Raw genomic sequence first — 16,648 nt, 5'->3', positions numbered from 1 at the left:
AGGTGGTCTGTCTATAGACACCTTTGCCCAAGTACAGGCAGGTCACTTATGAGTAAAGCTTTGCCAGCTCCTCCCTGAGAGCTGGGGTATCTCAGCACAACACAGACTGGCAATGCTGAGCCATTCCATGAAGGGGTTTTGCCACAAGCCTTTACACAGCCTTGTATTCAATCACACACGATTAAACAGCAAATACTCACTTGACCAGCTTACAAAATAGAGGTTTAGTAACACTCTTAAGAGAAAAAGTGCCTTATGTTGGGATCCAAGAGAGAAAAAAAGACAAAAATAATCAGGCATTGTCTGTTTGGGTACACCTGCCTGATTAGTTCAGAAGGGCACTGGGCAATGAGGACAGCCCCCCAAACCACAAAACTCAGCTTTCAGTAAGAAAGCATCAAAGGTGATGGAAGCACAAGGAGGCAGCAAAGGCACAATGCCTGCAGGGTTATCTACGGCTGACTGACAGCCTGTAGAAGACAGCTTGCTCAATTTGCTTCCATACTGTGAAGAAGGCACAGGCCTTTGAATCGCCATTCTCCCCTCTCCAAGAATCTCTTTGAATGAAATCACTGCTCTGGAACAAACCAAACTTGCTTGTATGCAATGTGAGGCAGGGGAGTAAGAACACAGGACCAAATCAGTGTGAGTTTAACAACAAGTTAAACCTGCACAGGTAAAGAATTTTAACAGGCACAAGTGTTAAACTCATTCTTCCCACTGAGAAACCCATGGCATACCCTCTGTTCAAACAATTACACCATGTTACTAACAAAACCACTCTTATAGTTAATATTGTACATATATAAATAAAGGATTTTTAATTTTTTAAAAAAGAAAAAAAGATGGTAACTGACTAATTCGCAACACATCATCCCTTTCTCCAAGCCAAAGCTGATTTTATTTGCCTTTCTTCATTTTTGCAGTCTTTTCTTTCCTCTTCTTCACATGCTTTGGGATTTTGGTTTTTCTCTTTTCTCTTTGGGCTTCTTTAACCATCTTTTTCCTTTCCTATAAATAATCACACAACATTCAGTTAAAGACAGAAAGGAGTGAGGGATTTTGAGCAAGTTAATCAATTGTCACATTAACAAGTTAATTTAACACATGACATAAAAATAAGATTATCAAGAGAAAGAAATAAAAAAAATAAAAATCAATAGGAACAGTGAGGGGAAAAGAAAAAACAAGTATAGGTTGGGGTGGAGCCAAGACCTACACACTGGTAATGACAAGGCAAAATTCAAACTAGTTAAAACATCCATTTCATGGGACCTTTGAAGAAAAGGAACCTATCAATAATTATGAGAAGTGACCAAGACTTCTCTGCTTCATATCTGAAAGACAGTAGCTCCAGATTGGTATAAAGTGTCTAGTAGAGCACTGTATTTTTATTCGACAGGTTTTCTTGGAAGAAAAACCTAACAGCAAACTCCCAAATCTTGAATCCCTTAAGCCCAGCAAGTTTCACGCTTCTATTTTTTTTTTGCACAGCACCTAAAAGTCTGCCAAAAGGCTCTCACCTATGAGTGATACTCTGCAGAAGAGCCTGACCAAAACTGAGCATAATTGTTCTGCAGTTTAGAAAACAAAGCCTTAAAAAAACCCACTCAAACCCTAACCATAATTGCTTTGCATGACTGCATTACAACTCTTGCCCCCAGCAAAGATAGCCAGTCTGTACTAATTGTTCTGCGAAAGCCACTGAGGTATAGACACGGTCACCAAGACTCCAGTTCTGTAAGTCAAGTGGTCTCAGTTCCCTGGGCACAAGGAAGTTGATCAGTGATCACAACCACAAACCAAACACCAAAGCCTGGAAGAGTAGCCAGAAACACTGAAAAGCTGCCCAGGATTCACTAAATTCTGCTTTGTGTATCCCTATAATTCCCTGAGAGACCTCTCTCCTAGCTTTGCCTAGGCTACAGAGAGCTGTGTTACATGTTGCTCTACATAAAAACACCACTAATAAAGCATGAAATTCACTGTCTCTGTTCTGTTGTTTCAGACAAGAATTAGCAAAAACCACTAAGTTTGGATTTTTTCATGCCACATAAGCAGAGGTGGGAAAAATAAACAATTCCTAGCCAGCTGACCTTTTTGTCCATGCCAACTTCAGCAGGTTTATCTTTGGGATGTACAGATTCTTTACAGACTGAATCAGAGTCCTCTGAGCTGCCATCATCATCATCGTCATCAGAGTCTGTTTCTGACTGGTGTGCCTTTTCAAGAAGAGCAGGAATCTGCAAGATAAATCATGAATTATATCAAATCAAAACCAAGAAAACTAATGACAATACACACACACACATATATACACTATGTATACATATATATATATATTTCTTAAAAAACCAGAACAGAATCTGCTGCAAAGAAACCCTTGACAGAGCTGATGCCATCTCCTTTACTACAGCCATCACTGAGTCTCAAGAAAAAGAATGAAAAGTAGGTTAAACAAATTAAGAACAAGGAATCTAGAATGTACAACACAGTTTCTTTTAGGTCAGGTCTCACAGCACAGCTGTTATTTGTACTCCCAAACTAATTTCCCTAAGTTAAACAGCGATTTGCTAACATATGTGAAATCCAATTTTTAATTATCTTGGATCATACTCAAATCCACCTTGGGGGCACTGTATGTATACTATACTGCAAACACAAATATCTACACTGGAAAACTCACTTATTCCTAAACAAGCCTGGAGACTCTGCTACAGCCTGATCCCATTCATGTTTATATCTCCATTTTAAATCAGAGTCTACACCACTGCTAGATAACATTTACAAAGTAAGGAGGGGGAATCCACACACGGCTTCTACCTTGAATTACAGGCTACAGCTGATCTGTATCCAACTTCTTATCCAATGTACTTTACAAAAGTGTCACTGTCAAGTACTTCAAATATAGTAAGACATAATATCTTATGCCTTATACTGCAGGGCTATTCTTTATGCAATATTACAGCAAAGATACTCTGAATATATCAAAACTTGCAGGTGTGCTATGACTTAAATCAATTACATTTTCCATAATTGGAAAACACTCCCTCATCTCCACCTTAACTTTAGAGATCATAGCCATATCAAGGATTTTCATTTCATTTCAAGCAACCCAAGCACTGACCACAGTTAAGGGAAGCAATTCCTGTATTGTGCAGACACGCTGCCATGCCAGACACATCCTGGACATAAATGGTCACTCTGCAGACAAGAGGCTTCTTTCATGGTGCCAGCTGCAAGATGAGGCATTCTCTGTGCTACCTGCAAGCACCTTTCTGAAGATGGCTAAAATGAAGGATTTCCAAAAGACCCTCTCACCTTCTGAACACCAGACAAATCCTTCTTTAGTCCTGTAACAGTCTGGTAGAGAATCTACGTCAAGGGAGAGAGAAAGAAATTAAATTATCAAAATACGTTTTAATTCTTCGTGCCCAGACAAAATTATTATTTAAACATAAATTAAAAAAAAAAAGAAAAAAAAAGACCAAGATAAACCCCACAACATTGGCATTAGCACTAACCAGACAATTTTGAAGTATGATACCGAATTCAGTACTCAACACATTGGTAACAAAGCTTCTGTTTTTGTTTACTGCTATCAGTTTCCAGTAAGAAGAATTCATATCCCCTCCCTCTTTTCCTGCAGTGCCTCAGCATGTCTACTCACATTATCTTGCTGAACATTCAATGCCATATCCTCTTCTTTCAATTTCATCATAATATCCACATCTCTCTCGTAGTTTTTAACTTCAGTCAAAGTTCGAGGTATGTAAGCCTTCTTAAATACCTGGCAGAGTGAAAAGAAACACAAACTTACTTATTTACATACAGTGTCACAATGTTTTTCTTTCCTAATTATGCATCCTTAAAAGAATAATCACAAAGACTCAGAGAAACAAAAAAATTGACATAGCAGTCATTCACTACCATGCAACCTACGTATTATTGATAGATCGTGACTAAAAAGGCTCCTCTTGCTCCTCCAGGCAACTAACAAACTTCTCCAGTCCTTCCAACTATCTCTTAAACCTATTTGAGTCCTAAGGCTTTATATTCTAAGGATTTTTCTAACGTTTTTGTTGTGATATTTACAATGCCTTCCAAAAGCATCTCTTTATATATTTATATAATACCTGCTTCAACCTATAGAGCAACTCAAAAAAGATTCCTGCAGCAGTATAGTACAGTAAAAACTACTGCAGTATCAACAACATACTTTAAAATTTGTGTTTGAAACAGTCTTCCAGCAAACTTATGGCCCTACCAGATTAGAGAGAGGTATTTTGCTTCTCTTTTTCATGGTATCAGTTCAATCCTAATACAAATTCAGTTCTTTGTGATCATCAGTGCTTGTCTAAGTGCTGTGCACAAAGCAGAAGCCCCCACCTCCACAGAGCTTGCCCTTAATCAGCTCTGCTCTTTTGTTAAGAAAGTGACACAAACTAGCCATGGTCACATGAGAAGTTTAAGAGAAATAAACTGAACTTAGATGCTACCAAACCATTTCTGTTACAGGTCAGTACCTTATGTAAACAAAGGAATAATTGGCTTGCAAAAGATGGACTTGTTACAAAACACTATCATCTGACTATAGTTCAGAAGTTGTATTCTGAGGATATCCTGGGAAACAAAAAAATCTTTCCTTGGTCAATCTTGAAGCAGTTAGTAAAACGTGCAGAGCTCCAAGAGAAAAAGAAAAGTCTTCGATAAATCAAGTAGTACTGACTCCAAAGATAGGGGTTTGGTTTTTTTCTGGTTTGTTTTTTGGGATTTTTTAACTCTTCTGGAACAGATAGAAATGGTTGTATCTTTACATCAAGCCTTTTCAAAACATTAGCAGCTTTCTGTAATGGACTTGAAATGGCTTCACTTAATATAAAGGCAATGGAAAAACTGAATGAGACTGGGACTAGCAAATTGATCAATGCATGTATCCCAATAGCCTGTTTCTGTATCACTGGTTCAAAACCACCAACATAATCAGATCTCTCTACTCTGTTTTTTGTTAACTAAACCTGAACTGGAAGATATATCAAAGGATCTAGCTACAAGCAAACAAACTGGTTTAGGAAATGGTGTATTTGTCTTGTAACAGCTTATTGCTGTCAGCTTTTACACATGGCATCCCTTAATACTTCACATTTCCACTAGTTCAAGACATCTCAGTATCACAAACAATGTTTTGCTTATCATCAGCTTTGCATTTTGACAAATAAAATAGAACACTTTTCGTTGTTTAGAAGAGGCAAGGTTAATATTATTTTAAAGTAGAAACAGAAATCCTCACTTCCTCGTCCACTTTATCTTGACTGGATCTTTCCTCCTCTGTTCTTTTCGATGCTATTTCCATTGCCTAAAGAAATACAAAACAATACAAAGTTATCACTCTTTAGAATCACATCCAACTAACTACTCTCATCTATGTTTCTCCCTGTATTTCACTGTCACTCACACTCCAGGTTTCCCTATGGGAATGACTTCAGCGACACCTAATGGTAACCAACACTGCTGCAAAGCAGACTTACAGCTGCAGATCGGGGCTGTTAATAAGAGGGAAAACACACTTGCTGCTCCTCCCAGACCAAATTACGGCAGGCCCAGCAAGGCTACGGGACATAACAGCACAAGGAGAATACAACGAGCAGTGCTCAGTCCTGGAACTTGGCTCTTCTCACGCACACCAAGCAAGCCAGAGGAGCACAAGTAAGGGGAACCACGTGGCACAGCTCGCTCTCATTCAACCTCCAGTATGAGAGAAAGTACACAACAGGTGGAATTCTGCATGCTGTACTGTTATTTGGACCACATTCATGTGGTCTTGAACAGGAAAGATATGTCAAATCTCCACTCTTAGCATGACATACGTGTCATGCTAACATTTTTCTTGTGTTAACTTAAAAAGTACTTACACACACACTCCTTTCTAAAGAAATATCTAACTGGGAGCAGAGGACTGGCAGCTAGAGATGAAATACATGGGTGCTGCTAGCAGCACTGAATAACTTCAATTCCTCCTAGACACAATGTCTTCTGCCAGCAGCTGTATGTGGCAAGCAAGATCAGGTACCTTGAAGTAACACTGTCCTAGTCATTCCCTTCTCCCCTCAGCCCGTCCTGCTCAAATCTACATTCTTAATCCCACTCTCTATATAAGCATGGTTATATTTCTGCAGAGCTTCTCCTTACCAAAAAGAAAGAACTAATTTAAACCACCCTGGTTTTAGCAGCACCTCAAACAGACATTTGAGTTTTCACAATCAGAGTTTTTGAGAAAACACAGAATGAAAATGTTGTCACTCCATAATGGTATAAATGGAAAAGACCTGTGTGTGTTTTTGAAGCTCTGGCATAACAGTGTTGTGCACCATCTTCCTTCAATAGCAGGATGTAGAGTAAATGAGATGAAAGAGCTTGAACTACATCTGATTTTATTGTTCAAGTCTTCCTACATAAGCAACAAGGCCATGAGGTCTTACCTTAGACAGGTAGTCATCAATGTTCTCACTTGTGATAGAAGGATCAGTAATAAACTCAAACAGCTCCCTCACAGTCATCACTGCAACATTGTGCTTCTGGAAAAAGTCTACCAGGAGACAAGAGCAGAGACAAAAATTATAAGTAATTACATCTAAAAAATGCAGCTATGATGATAAAGTGAAAAAATGTATTTCCAATAAGGAATAGAGACCTCAAACTTTTGCCAGAGAAACAAAAGGATCCACTGAAACACAGTACAGCCTAATTATGATCCACTACATACTAGAATTTTCCTCAATAGTACACTCAGAATTGGTTTCTTAAGTCAATTATGACCAAAATCTGAGGCTGCACTTCTGTACTGAAAAACAGCAGAGAACTGCTTAATAGGCAGTTTAATTAAGCAGAGGACTGCTTAATAAGCATTTCCTACTAAAGTTCTCAGAAGTTCTCTCACTATGAGAAATTAATCATAGAAAGAACAAACAAAATTTACTTTGGAGGCACCTCTCTGTGCCTATGGAACCACAAGTCTCTGCAATGATCACAGCTAGGGCAAGATGTTTCTTAGAGACTCTGTAGGAAAACTAGATAACGAAAGTTGCAGTGACAGAAAACAAACAAAAGCCAGAAGGGAGTTACTAGAAATCCATGACCAGAAAATTAAAAAGAAAAACTAGCATACTGGGTATCAACAGACATATTGCATCAAAACGCACACAGTTTTTTGCACAGACTTTTGAGAGTCTCTGTAAAATATGAAAAAAGTCAATCTGAAAAGAAAGGGGGGACAAAAGCAGGTTGCAGTGAGATTTTTTTTCCTCAGAGACACACCCTAACAGGAGGTGTGTGTGTGTTACACAACACGTAGACTCACATATGAGGGCCAAATTCTCAAGAGAAAAACACTGTAAAGGTAATTTGTTTATCAAAATACTATGACAAGTGATAACATCTCTAATTAATTACTCTACGCCTCGATCCTCTCAGCTGCCCTGGACAAGTAAGCACAGGGAACTTATAACATAAGGTAACTTCTTGCCAGCTGAGGAATTCCAGATGTGGATTCAACTCACAGAAGGAAACACATCAGTATGTGTGCAGAGTATTTTAAGTAAGGGAAGACTGGAGTGGGCAGTGCTGCAGTCTGGGACTCATATCTATCATAAATCTGAGATTCAGCCAGGTGACTCATTTTGGCCAGATAATTTCTGGCAAAATAGGCTCCTCTCTTCTGAACTCAGCACAGTACACTGCTCCCTGAGAAAGTCATGAGAATATAGGAGAGGAAGTATTTTAATGGAATTTTGACAGCTTCTACAGTCAGTTACACCTGAAAGAACACAGGTGAACACAGTTAAACTTGCTAAATAAACCAGCTGTCAGAACAAGGGTTGAAGTGCAGCCCACTCACCGTTAACGTTGGCACAATCTTTTCTCAGGAACTCCAGTGCGTGAGGGTGGTCATGCTCCACAGCCTGAGACACATCAATTATGTACACATCCCCACTGTGGTATCTACAAAAAAAAAAACCATACAGAGCTGCACTAACTCCACCATAAAAAAAAAAATTATAAAAATGATACCTCACTAATTTTTCCCCCAGTTGAGGGGGTTTTTTTTCTAGTTGTGAGGGGGCTTTGTTTGGGAGTTTTGGTGAGGTTTTTTCATCTTTATTTGGGTTTTTTGTTTCGTATTTGTTGCTTGTTTGTTTGCTTGTTTTTTTTTAACAGAGAAAGCTCAAATCGGGCTAAAAGCTACACAATTAATTACAAAAGTTACAAAACCCAGTAACAAAAGAACCCCACCCTCCCTTAAAGGTACATTAGTACTCTCACAGACATTGCCAATGCATACATTTTAGATGTCACAATTCAGAGTGAAGGTTAAAAACATACAGCATATTAAATTCACTGAGATCTGCATGAACAAGTCTGGCATCTTGGTACATTCTTCTCATGTACTGGATGATTTGTAGGTACAGTTCCCGGACTTTGGAGTCAGATAACTGAGCATTCTTCAGCAGAGGAGCAGGCCTTGAAATTACAATATAAATAACAGAAAGTGAATACTTTTTCCTTCTCTGTACCAGCTGCAAATGCTTTAATTGCTGTATCTGATCCTTCCACTGAGTAGGTATGTCAAGCAATTCAGCATGAGGGACTAAGTGCAAGGAGCTAGCATGAAGGGCAGCAAACCTTGCTACATGCTTGCCAAAGATACTGGAACTCTGTTTCCACCATGAAGTAATTTGGACCATGCTACATTAATGTTTGTACCACAAAACTTATGAGCTATATTCACGTAGGATTAGCAAACCTTTCCAGCCTTAATCTCCACTTAAACCAATTTACGACTTAATTTTGCACACAGCTGAAGCTTCAGAATCATACAGATTGCCTGCAGTAGTAGCTGGCAAATGTCTGGGTACTCCACAGGTCACATGCATATATCAGAATAACAAGTTAATTTTACAGGCCTGAAGTAATAGTAGGTAAATTCAGAGGGTTGGTTTGTTTGGTTTTAATAAACCTTCATGGAAAGCTACTATTAAAACAAAAAAAACCCAAACAAAACAAACTTGATTTTCTATAGATACTTACCTATCACCTTTACCAATAAAGCCCATGACAAGCACATGACTCCTCAGCATAATTGGCTCTGGGCAAGGTATCTGGGCTGTATTCAACCTGAAACAAAGCCACAGAAAAACATAAAATCAAACTCTGCTATTTGCATTACACTAGTGCATAAAGGAGCTCTGTTGCTTTAAACATAATACACAATAAGAGCTCAGGAAACTCTCACTTGTGAAGAACAACTAGGAAATGCATACAAAAAGCCACAACCATTCTGGCTCTGACCCTTTTCTAAGCATTCCTGTGTCAGACAAAGAGTCTTTACACAGTTCAGGTTAATCCTAGATTAACCTATATCACACAGCATGCTGCTACTCAGCAGCAGCTATTTCCAGCTTTTTCTTGCTGTTCAGTCATGTCAGACAGAGTTCAGACATTGAAGAGCTTAGAGCATGAGCAGTAAAACAAAAGAATATCTTTATTCCTCCCTCCCCTTTTAATTTCTCTCCCATAGTGAAGTTTAAGACACTTTCCTGAACACTCCAGAGACCCTAAAAGATAGATAATCACCGTCTAGCAATAGGAGAGTACCTCCTATAAACTTAAAAGTTTCAGTTACCTTTGCATGATGAAATAAAAACTGGAAAAAATCACCTTATTAAATTCCTCATTTCTTTTTCAGCCCAGGTTTTCACCATTTTTCTTGGGTTGCCTTTGCAGTATCCATGACGAAATCTTTAAATAAAAAAGAAAATACATCAGGGACTTTTAGCCAATCAATGCAGTATTAGCACCAGTGATTTTACCACCCTTCAAACAATCCCATTTCCCCAGTAAAACCAGGCAGAAGTCAAACTCACCTGAATTCGCCACTCACATACTTATCCCGATCTTTAAACATCAGAATAGAGGTTTTGTAAATCTTTATTGCTCTGTTCTCTCCATTTGCAGTACCAGCATGATATACATTAGCCTATCAGATTGTAAAGGAAAGAAACAACATTAAAGAAAAGCTCTTTAAAGCAACATAATCTTCTCTCTTCTTCTCTTTCTGACACCCGGAAAAGATCCGATCTCACCCCAGCCCCTACAGGGCACCCAGCTGAGTGAGACTGAACACAAGGGCAACCCTTTTTCTATGAGGCAGCTTACAGGAAGTATGTAACACGGGGCAGGGCTGCTACAGGACAAAACCAACACTGAACAAGAAAACTGTGTCTCACTTTGGAGACTGAAACAAGTCCCTGTGTGAACAGTCAGCTTGAGCCTGTGCACTATTTAGTCCCTAAAGCATGGCCCAAATATCTCATGTTTTCACTTCTACACAGGGTGGAAGTACATCTTTAATCAGCATCCAAGGACTTGGAAGAAAACTAGTCAGCCTAGGTGACTAGGCATTCTAAAACTGATTTATTAATTTACTTGGAAATCTGTGGTCTAGTTTTAATTATCTGCAGCATTACTTGATAATAACAGCACACAAACATGATAGTTTTGTAAAGAAGGTTTAATAGTATTTTAAACAGAATTCTGTTACACCATTTAGATACTTCCATGTCTGCTGATCTGCATGCAAGAGTCTCACATGAAGAAAGAATTACCTGGGTTGGTGTGTTTTTTCAGGCACAATATAAAATTACGTGTATACATAACTTTTCAAAAATTTTAGTGGAAAGATACAATTAACAAGATCCACAAATTTAAGATAACATTTAAGCATTTTTAGAAATCTTTCGTACTTGGGAAAATTGGTTTCCTTTAACATAAATTGCCTTTTATCTTATGATAACTTCATACCAACCAAGCAACACAAAAAAGTTAGTACTAAACCCAAGTATTTCAGTATATCTTCTGAGCACCATAAACTTCTGCCTAGGTTGTTGAAAAAAAAAAAGACTACTATGTCACTTTCAATAAAACTTACTTCTTTCCCTGTGCTGATGCAGCCATTGATTTCTGATATGACACCTCTAGACAACATCTTGAAGAGAATCATTCGGGTCCTTGGATCCAACACCTCAAATTTAATACAGAAAAGTCAGCAGAGGATAAAACTTAATAATACTGTCCAGTCTTAGTACCATAATAAAGGACCCATGGCATCAGACTACTCTCGAGGATTAAATGATAATCCAAACAGCAACCACTCAGAATTCTGCCATGATTCTAGAATGATACTTCACTTTTTCTGCCAACATTATTAATTTTTCTCTTTTTTAAGCTAAGCATATGTCTTTGAGCTAGCTCTAGAAGAGAAAAAGAGAATTATTTCCCACACATAGTTGCATCAAATGTTTTAAAATAAGGTTTCTCTTGGGATACAGTATCATAACTAAAATAAAGCAGCTATGTGGCTTAGGACCAGTACTGGTTCAGTCTTGCTAAAGAAGAAAAAAAGAAAAAGGCAAACCTAGTATTGTTTCTTGTTCTTTGGAATTTTGGAATTCTGCACAATGCTAAGCACAAAAATGAACTCCAAAATGTTTATGGAAGCAAGTACAACCTTCATATACACAAAAGAAACAACAGGTCTCTTCAGGATAACAAGGGAACAGAATTCCAAAGTAAACTCAGTTGCTATTGTATCTGTTTTATCAGTAATTCCAAAATTCAACATTATTTGCTCTGGTCAAGAGAAATTTGATGAATTAAGGACTTACCTGTTCTACTGTTGCTCTGTCTGACTTGTCTTTGACTCGGTACCTAGCAGAAGCGAAAATAAAATTATAAAATCCCACATATGGACTCAGTTTTGACAGAGCAAATCACGACATTCTGTATCAAAGATAAGGTGACAGCCTCAAGGAGTAAGGCTTTCAGCTCATACAGAAGCAAAGGTTTCTCCTGCCAGCAGAGGGATGTTAAAAAAAAAACCACAACAAATCACCACCACCACCATGACCATCAGTGTCCTTCACTTTTATAGATATCTTCTTGCCTGTGCTGAATTATGCTCATTCAGGAGAAAACGGTATCTGTCGTTACAACTTACAGCTATAAGCCACAGGCCTAAAAAAACATCTTAAAAAGAATTACTTTTCCCTCACCAAATCATCAGGAGGAAACTTCAAAAGGTTTCTAATACTTTTTTAGCCCAACTGCTTAAGGATCTCTGTCTAGAAAAAAGAGTAACAGAGATAAAATACCCTTTTTCTAAGGGAATGACACCCGTCACTTACGTCTTACAACACCAACACAATTTCATGTGCTACCAGTGACAGAAAAGTCAAAATTTTGGAATGATTTAGACAACTGTTTTGGAAACCAAACAGTTTAAGACTAAAATGCAAACTGCACACAGACCACTTCTAAATTTCATTTTTCTTAACAAACTTCTCAAAGTAAGGAAATAAGCACTACACTTCTGGGTTCAAACTATTGAAGTGAAAACAGAACTACAAGTAATACTCACATATCTGCTTCCTTCTGTCTAGACTTTTCTGTGACTCTGTTTATAACGGAGTCATCAAAATTCAGCTTATCTGAAAAACACATTAGAAAAAAATGAGAAAAAAAACCCCAAACCCAAAGAAGTTTCCTATGCTCGAAATTGTCCCTGGAATTCTGCTGCCAGCCAATTTGCCATAACACAATGTTAAAACATAGGCAGAGCTCTCTGTAACAAGCAGAGAAGCTTAGCTACACACTAGGGTTAACCTAGCTCTTCACTCTGTCTACATTTCAGAGTAGGACTCTAAGGGAACAACACAGTGAGAGAGTTCCACAGACTTGGAGATGTGATGCCATCCAGAAGCAATGCCTTTTGGACAACATCTCACCATTAAATTTGTCTGCTCTTCTCTTATCACAATCAAATGCCATTTTTCTGAACAGAATTAAGCAATAGGCTCCCGGATTCTCTCTGACAATATATTTAAATGGTGTTTGATTAAATGCTAAATGTCTAAATGTATAAAAGCTGCTGTATTTGGTTACACATATCAGCAACCTTTATTTTAGCACCACTTTGTTATAAAGGAAAACACAGCCTCTGATCACCACCCTGTCAAAAGGTGCCAATCACACCCTGTCCTACCAGGCTGTGCTGAGCAGCCATTTCCATCTCATGGTAAATATCAAACTACACTGTCTAGGACAGCATCCTCCTCACTCATCACAGAAACTCTACCCCTGTGAGAGAACTGTTGCATAATGTGCCACCCTAATACTACAGGGGACTGCAATTGTCTAGAAAATGTAGCTGTGGTAGCAGCTGTGAGAATGACCAATATCACAACAGAGAGTTGACACCCTCCCTCCACACCAAACAGTTTGCTCCTACAGAGAAACTAGGGAAGAAAGAACTTTATGTGGTCTGGAGAAGTCAAGGTGAAGTTAAAAAACCAACAAACAGCCACAAGGCTCTGAAGGTGGAGACAAAGGGGTAGGACAGCCAGTTAATGGAGACTAAAGGCAACTTCAAGTATGCAAAAGCCATTTTTAATCTGTCTGGCAATGGTTAAGTGATTCATTCCAGTGAGTTCTGGCTTAATGTAAGCACAGTTAGTCCGAGAATGTCACAGAGTGTTAACTCTTTTCATAAGAGAAGACAATGCAATTGTACTCACCTAAATTAATTTTGTGTTCAAATTTTCTTAAAACCTTGTCTGTAGGGGTGGACATTTTTGCTGAACAGCAACTAGGGGTCTGTCTATTTGCCTGAAACAAAGGATTCGTTAATGTAAGTTGCCTTCTGCGCACAGACCTTTGAAATACAGACAATATCAGTTGAAAATTCAGCTCAAATGCCTATGCCTAAAGCTATAACAAGAAAACCACAAAGGGTGAGGAAATAGATATAGATTAACATTAGATTTTACTTAATTCAAGAAAATACAGCTAACACCTCAGTTAAAATTAAAAATGTGCCCCAAACCAGGGTCATTTTTAGTCTAGGAGGCTGCCAGTCTCTCATATAGCATCTTTTCTATCTCTAAAAGGAAGGGAAATAGCAAACAAAAACATAGAGACAACTGAGAGAAAAAAATGCGAAGGTAATGAACAGAGAAAACTTTACAAGATGCTGTCTTTTCTTAGAGGTAGTCCTCTCCAAATACAACTAACACCTGAACTCTGTGTGACTAATATTGGATAGCATAAACCTCTAACTAAAGGCAAGAATAAATCACCCAGGACAAGTGCTGTCAGACATGACATGCGGTGATCAGCACCACTCTAATTTATCTCAACAGTAGGAAAAATGAGGTTTTGAACCTCTACTGTCCAAGCTGGTGTGAGAACTAGCATCCTTCCTACCCTTCATGTGTGCTTTTCATTCTGCACAACACCAGAGTTTCTGTGCCAACAGTATACACTTTAATTCACTTCTAGCACCTCCCTCCACTTCCTATGGTTTTTTTTTTTGCCTCCTTCACTATAAGTCTAAAACTTAACCTGTTTCACCCCGGGTGTTACTAGAAGGTAGGGTCTTAAAATTAAATAGAAAGGATGGGGAAAATGGTGAGAAACACAGAGGACAAGTACCAAAAAGTAAGGGATATCAGTAGAGATCAAGGTGGGCAAAAAAAGAAAAGCTGAGAAAGGTAAGGAACAGAAGGAAAACTGCAATGAAAAAGAGATTCCAGCAGCAGGGTTTGAGACAAGAAAATCAAGATGAACTCTGGCCACAATGTACATATACAGATAGCATGGCAGAGGAACAGACTCAAAAGAAAGGCATTCTCTCAAGGAAAAATTCCTATTTACATTGATCCTCAACACGGTATTAACAGAGAACGAAGCCTTCAGATTAGTCCCATTTGCTCTTGGGCGCCCTCGACACTCACAGAATAGCCTCCAACGTACCTGTGGATTGCACCCACCAGCAGCATTGTGGCGCTTCAAGAGTCTTCCCACCTCATCATCCCAGTCCCAGTCTTCATCTTCCTCTTCATCATCATTGTAGTCATCACCATCTCCTTCCTCAGCATTAAGTTCTTCACATGGGACTGACTGGCAGCTCTCAGTGACCTCACCTTTAGATGTTTCTGTGTCTTCTGTAGATTCACTTAAAAGAAATACAGATGTCTATATAACTAAAAACCATTGGTACAGTCACTAAAAATTCAATACATTTAACCCAACAAATGCTTTTGCAAGGTTAGCTCTCCATGAGATGCCTCTCACTTCATCTGTCTTTAAGCAATATACACTTAAATATATGCTTACAGAGGACGTCACTGCGTTTAGAGCACAGACTGCATTCAAATTATCGCCCTCACCACATCAATGCTGCCTTCTAATTTGTTCTACATTTACACACATTCAGATCCCTCTGACTCCAATCAGATGGACATGCCAGATGAAGCCAGCTGGCTCCTTCACCAGAGACAAACCACTCTGCTTGCTGCTGCAGCAGATTTGCACTGGCAAGGTCTCACACAAAACCTCAACAGCAGCAGACAGCCAACCCGCTGGTACCTCAGGACACCAGCACAACCTGCATGAAAAATGTTAGGTAGGCCTGAAACAGACTTTATGGGAGAAATGAGCTCTTACGATTTACTCATGTCATAATTCATTGTGTCCAGTTCTGGGTTCCTCAATTCAGGAAGGACACTGAGGTGCTGGAGTGGGTCCAGAGAAGGGCAATGATGCCGATGAAGGGTCTGGAGCACAAGCCCTGTGAGGAGTAGCTGAGGGAGCTGGGGTTGTTTAGTCTGGAGAAAAGGAGGCTCAGAGGGGACCTTATCGCTCTCTACAACCACCTGAAAGGAGGCTGTAGCCAGGTGGGGGGCAGTCTCTTCTCCCAGGCAACCAATGACAGGAAGAAAGGACATGGCTACAAGCTGCACCAGGGGAGGTTTAGTTTGGACATAAGGAGGAATTTCTTCACAGAAAGGGTGATTGCACAGTGGAATGGTCTTCCCAGGGAGGTGATGGAGCCACCATCCCTGCAGGTGTTCAAGGAAAGACCGGACGTGGCATTCAGCGACATGTGTTCGGTCACAGGACTCGACGATCTTGGAGGTCTTTCCCAACCTAAATGATTCTGTGATGCTGCAATGCCAGAAGTATGTCACGGTTTTCTGCCAAAACAAGTCTGTCCCAGAGCAGCACACACAACAGAAGAGCGCAGCTGGGAGAGCGCACGCAGCCTTTCCTCTCACCCCCTCCAGTAACTCGGGCAGCACCTCCAGCGCCGGGCGAGTCCCGGGGCTGCTCCCCGTCCCGCTCCGCCTGTCTTCCCGACCCCCCTCCCAGCGCCCCCCCCCACACCCGGCCCCTCGCCGCCTCCTACCCTTCCGAGCTCTCCGCATCGTCAAACTGCCCGGGCACGACCTGGCTCATCACCATGGCCCGGTAATCCATGGCGGCGGGAGGCGGGATGAAGATGCCCGCGGGACGCAGGCGCCGGCCCGGCCGCTACGGCGCCAGCAGAGGGACCAAAAGCAGCGCGAGCGAACGAGGATGGGACGGAGATGCCTTCGCTTCCCAGGCTCCGAGGCGGTGAGCGGCTGGCCTCGGGCACACGAGAATGCCGGAGAGGGACTTTTTGCAAGGGCATGTAGTGATAGGACAAGGGCGAATAGCTTTAAACTGGAAAAAGGTTCCGTTTGGATTAGGTGTTTGGATGGAATTCTTCGCT

At 40.0% G+C, this 16,648-nt stretch overlaps 1 protein-coding gene across 1 annotated transcript; it reads right to left on the bottom strand.

Annotated features, from left to right (window-relative positions):
- Window positions 1-798: 798 nt before the first annotated feature.
- Window positions 799-16,433, bottom strand: RIOK1 (RIO kinase 1). Its single transcript, XM_032712002.1, has 17 exons — window positions 16,301-16,433; window positions 14,866-15,067; window positions 13,629-13,719; window positions 12,473-12,542; window positions 11,721-11,763; window positions 10,985-11,077; window positions 9,921-10,033; window positions 9,715-9,795; window positions 9,085-9,171; window positions 8,380-8,517; window positions 7,895-7,998; window positions 6,480-6,586; window positions 5,291-5,356; window positions 3,671-3,790; window positions 3,322-3,375; window positions 2,097-2,243; window positions 799-1,011 (listed from the first exon to the last, which is right to left on the bottom strand). The coding sequence occupies exons 1-17, from the start codon at window positions 16,369-16,371 to the stop codon at window positions 901-903; spliced, it is 1,698 nt and encodes a 565-aa protein (XP_032567893.1). The 5' UTR covers window positions 16,372-16,433; the 3' UTR covers window positions 799-900.
- Window positions 16,434-16,648: the final 215 nt, after the last annotated feature.

The sequence above is a fragment of the Chiroxiphia lanceolata genome, chromosome 1 (genome assembly GCF_009829145.1).
Source record: "Chiroxiphia lanceolata isolate bChiLan1 chromosome 1, bChiLan1.pri, whole genome shotgun sequence".
Lineage (NCBI taxonomy): Eukaryota > Metazoa > Chordata > Aves > Passeriformes > Pipridae > Chiroxiphia > Chiroxiphia lanceolata.
Note: the sequence above shows the minus strand (reverse complement) of the source record. Positions and strands in the feature narration are given on the sequence as shown.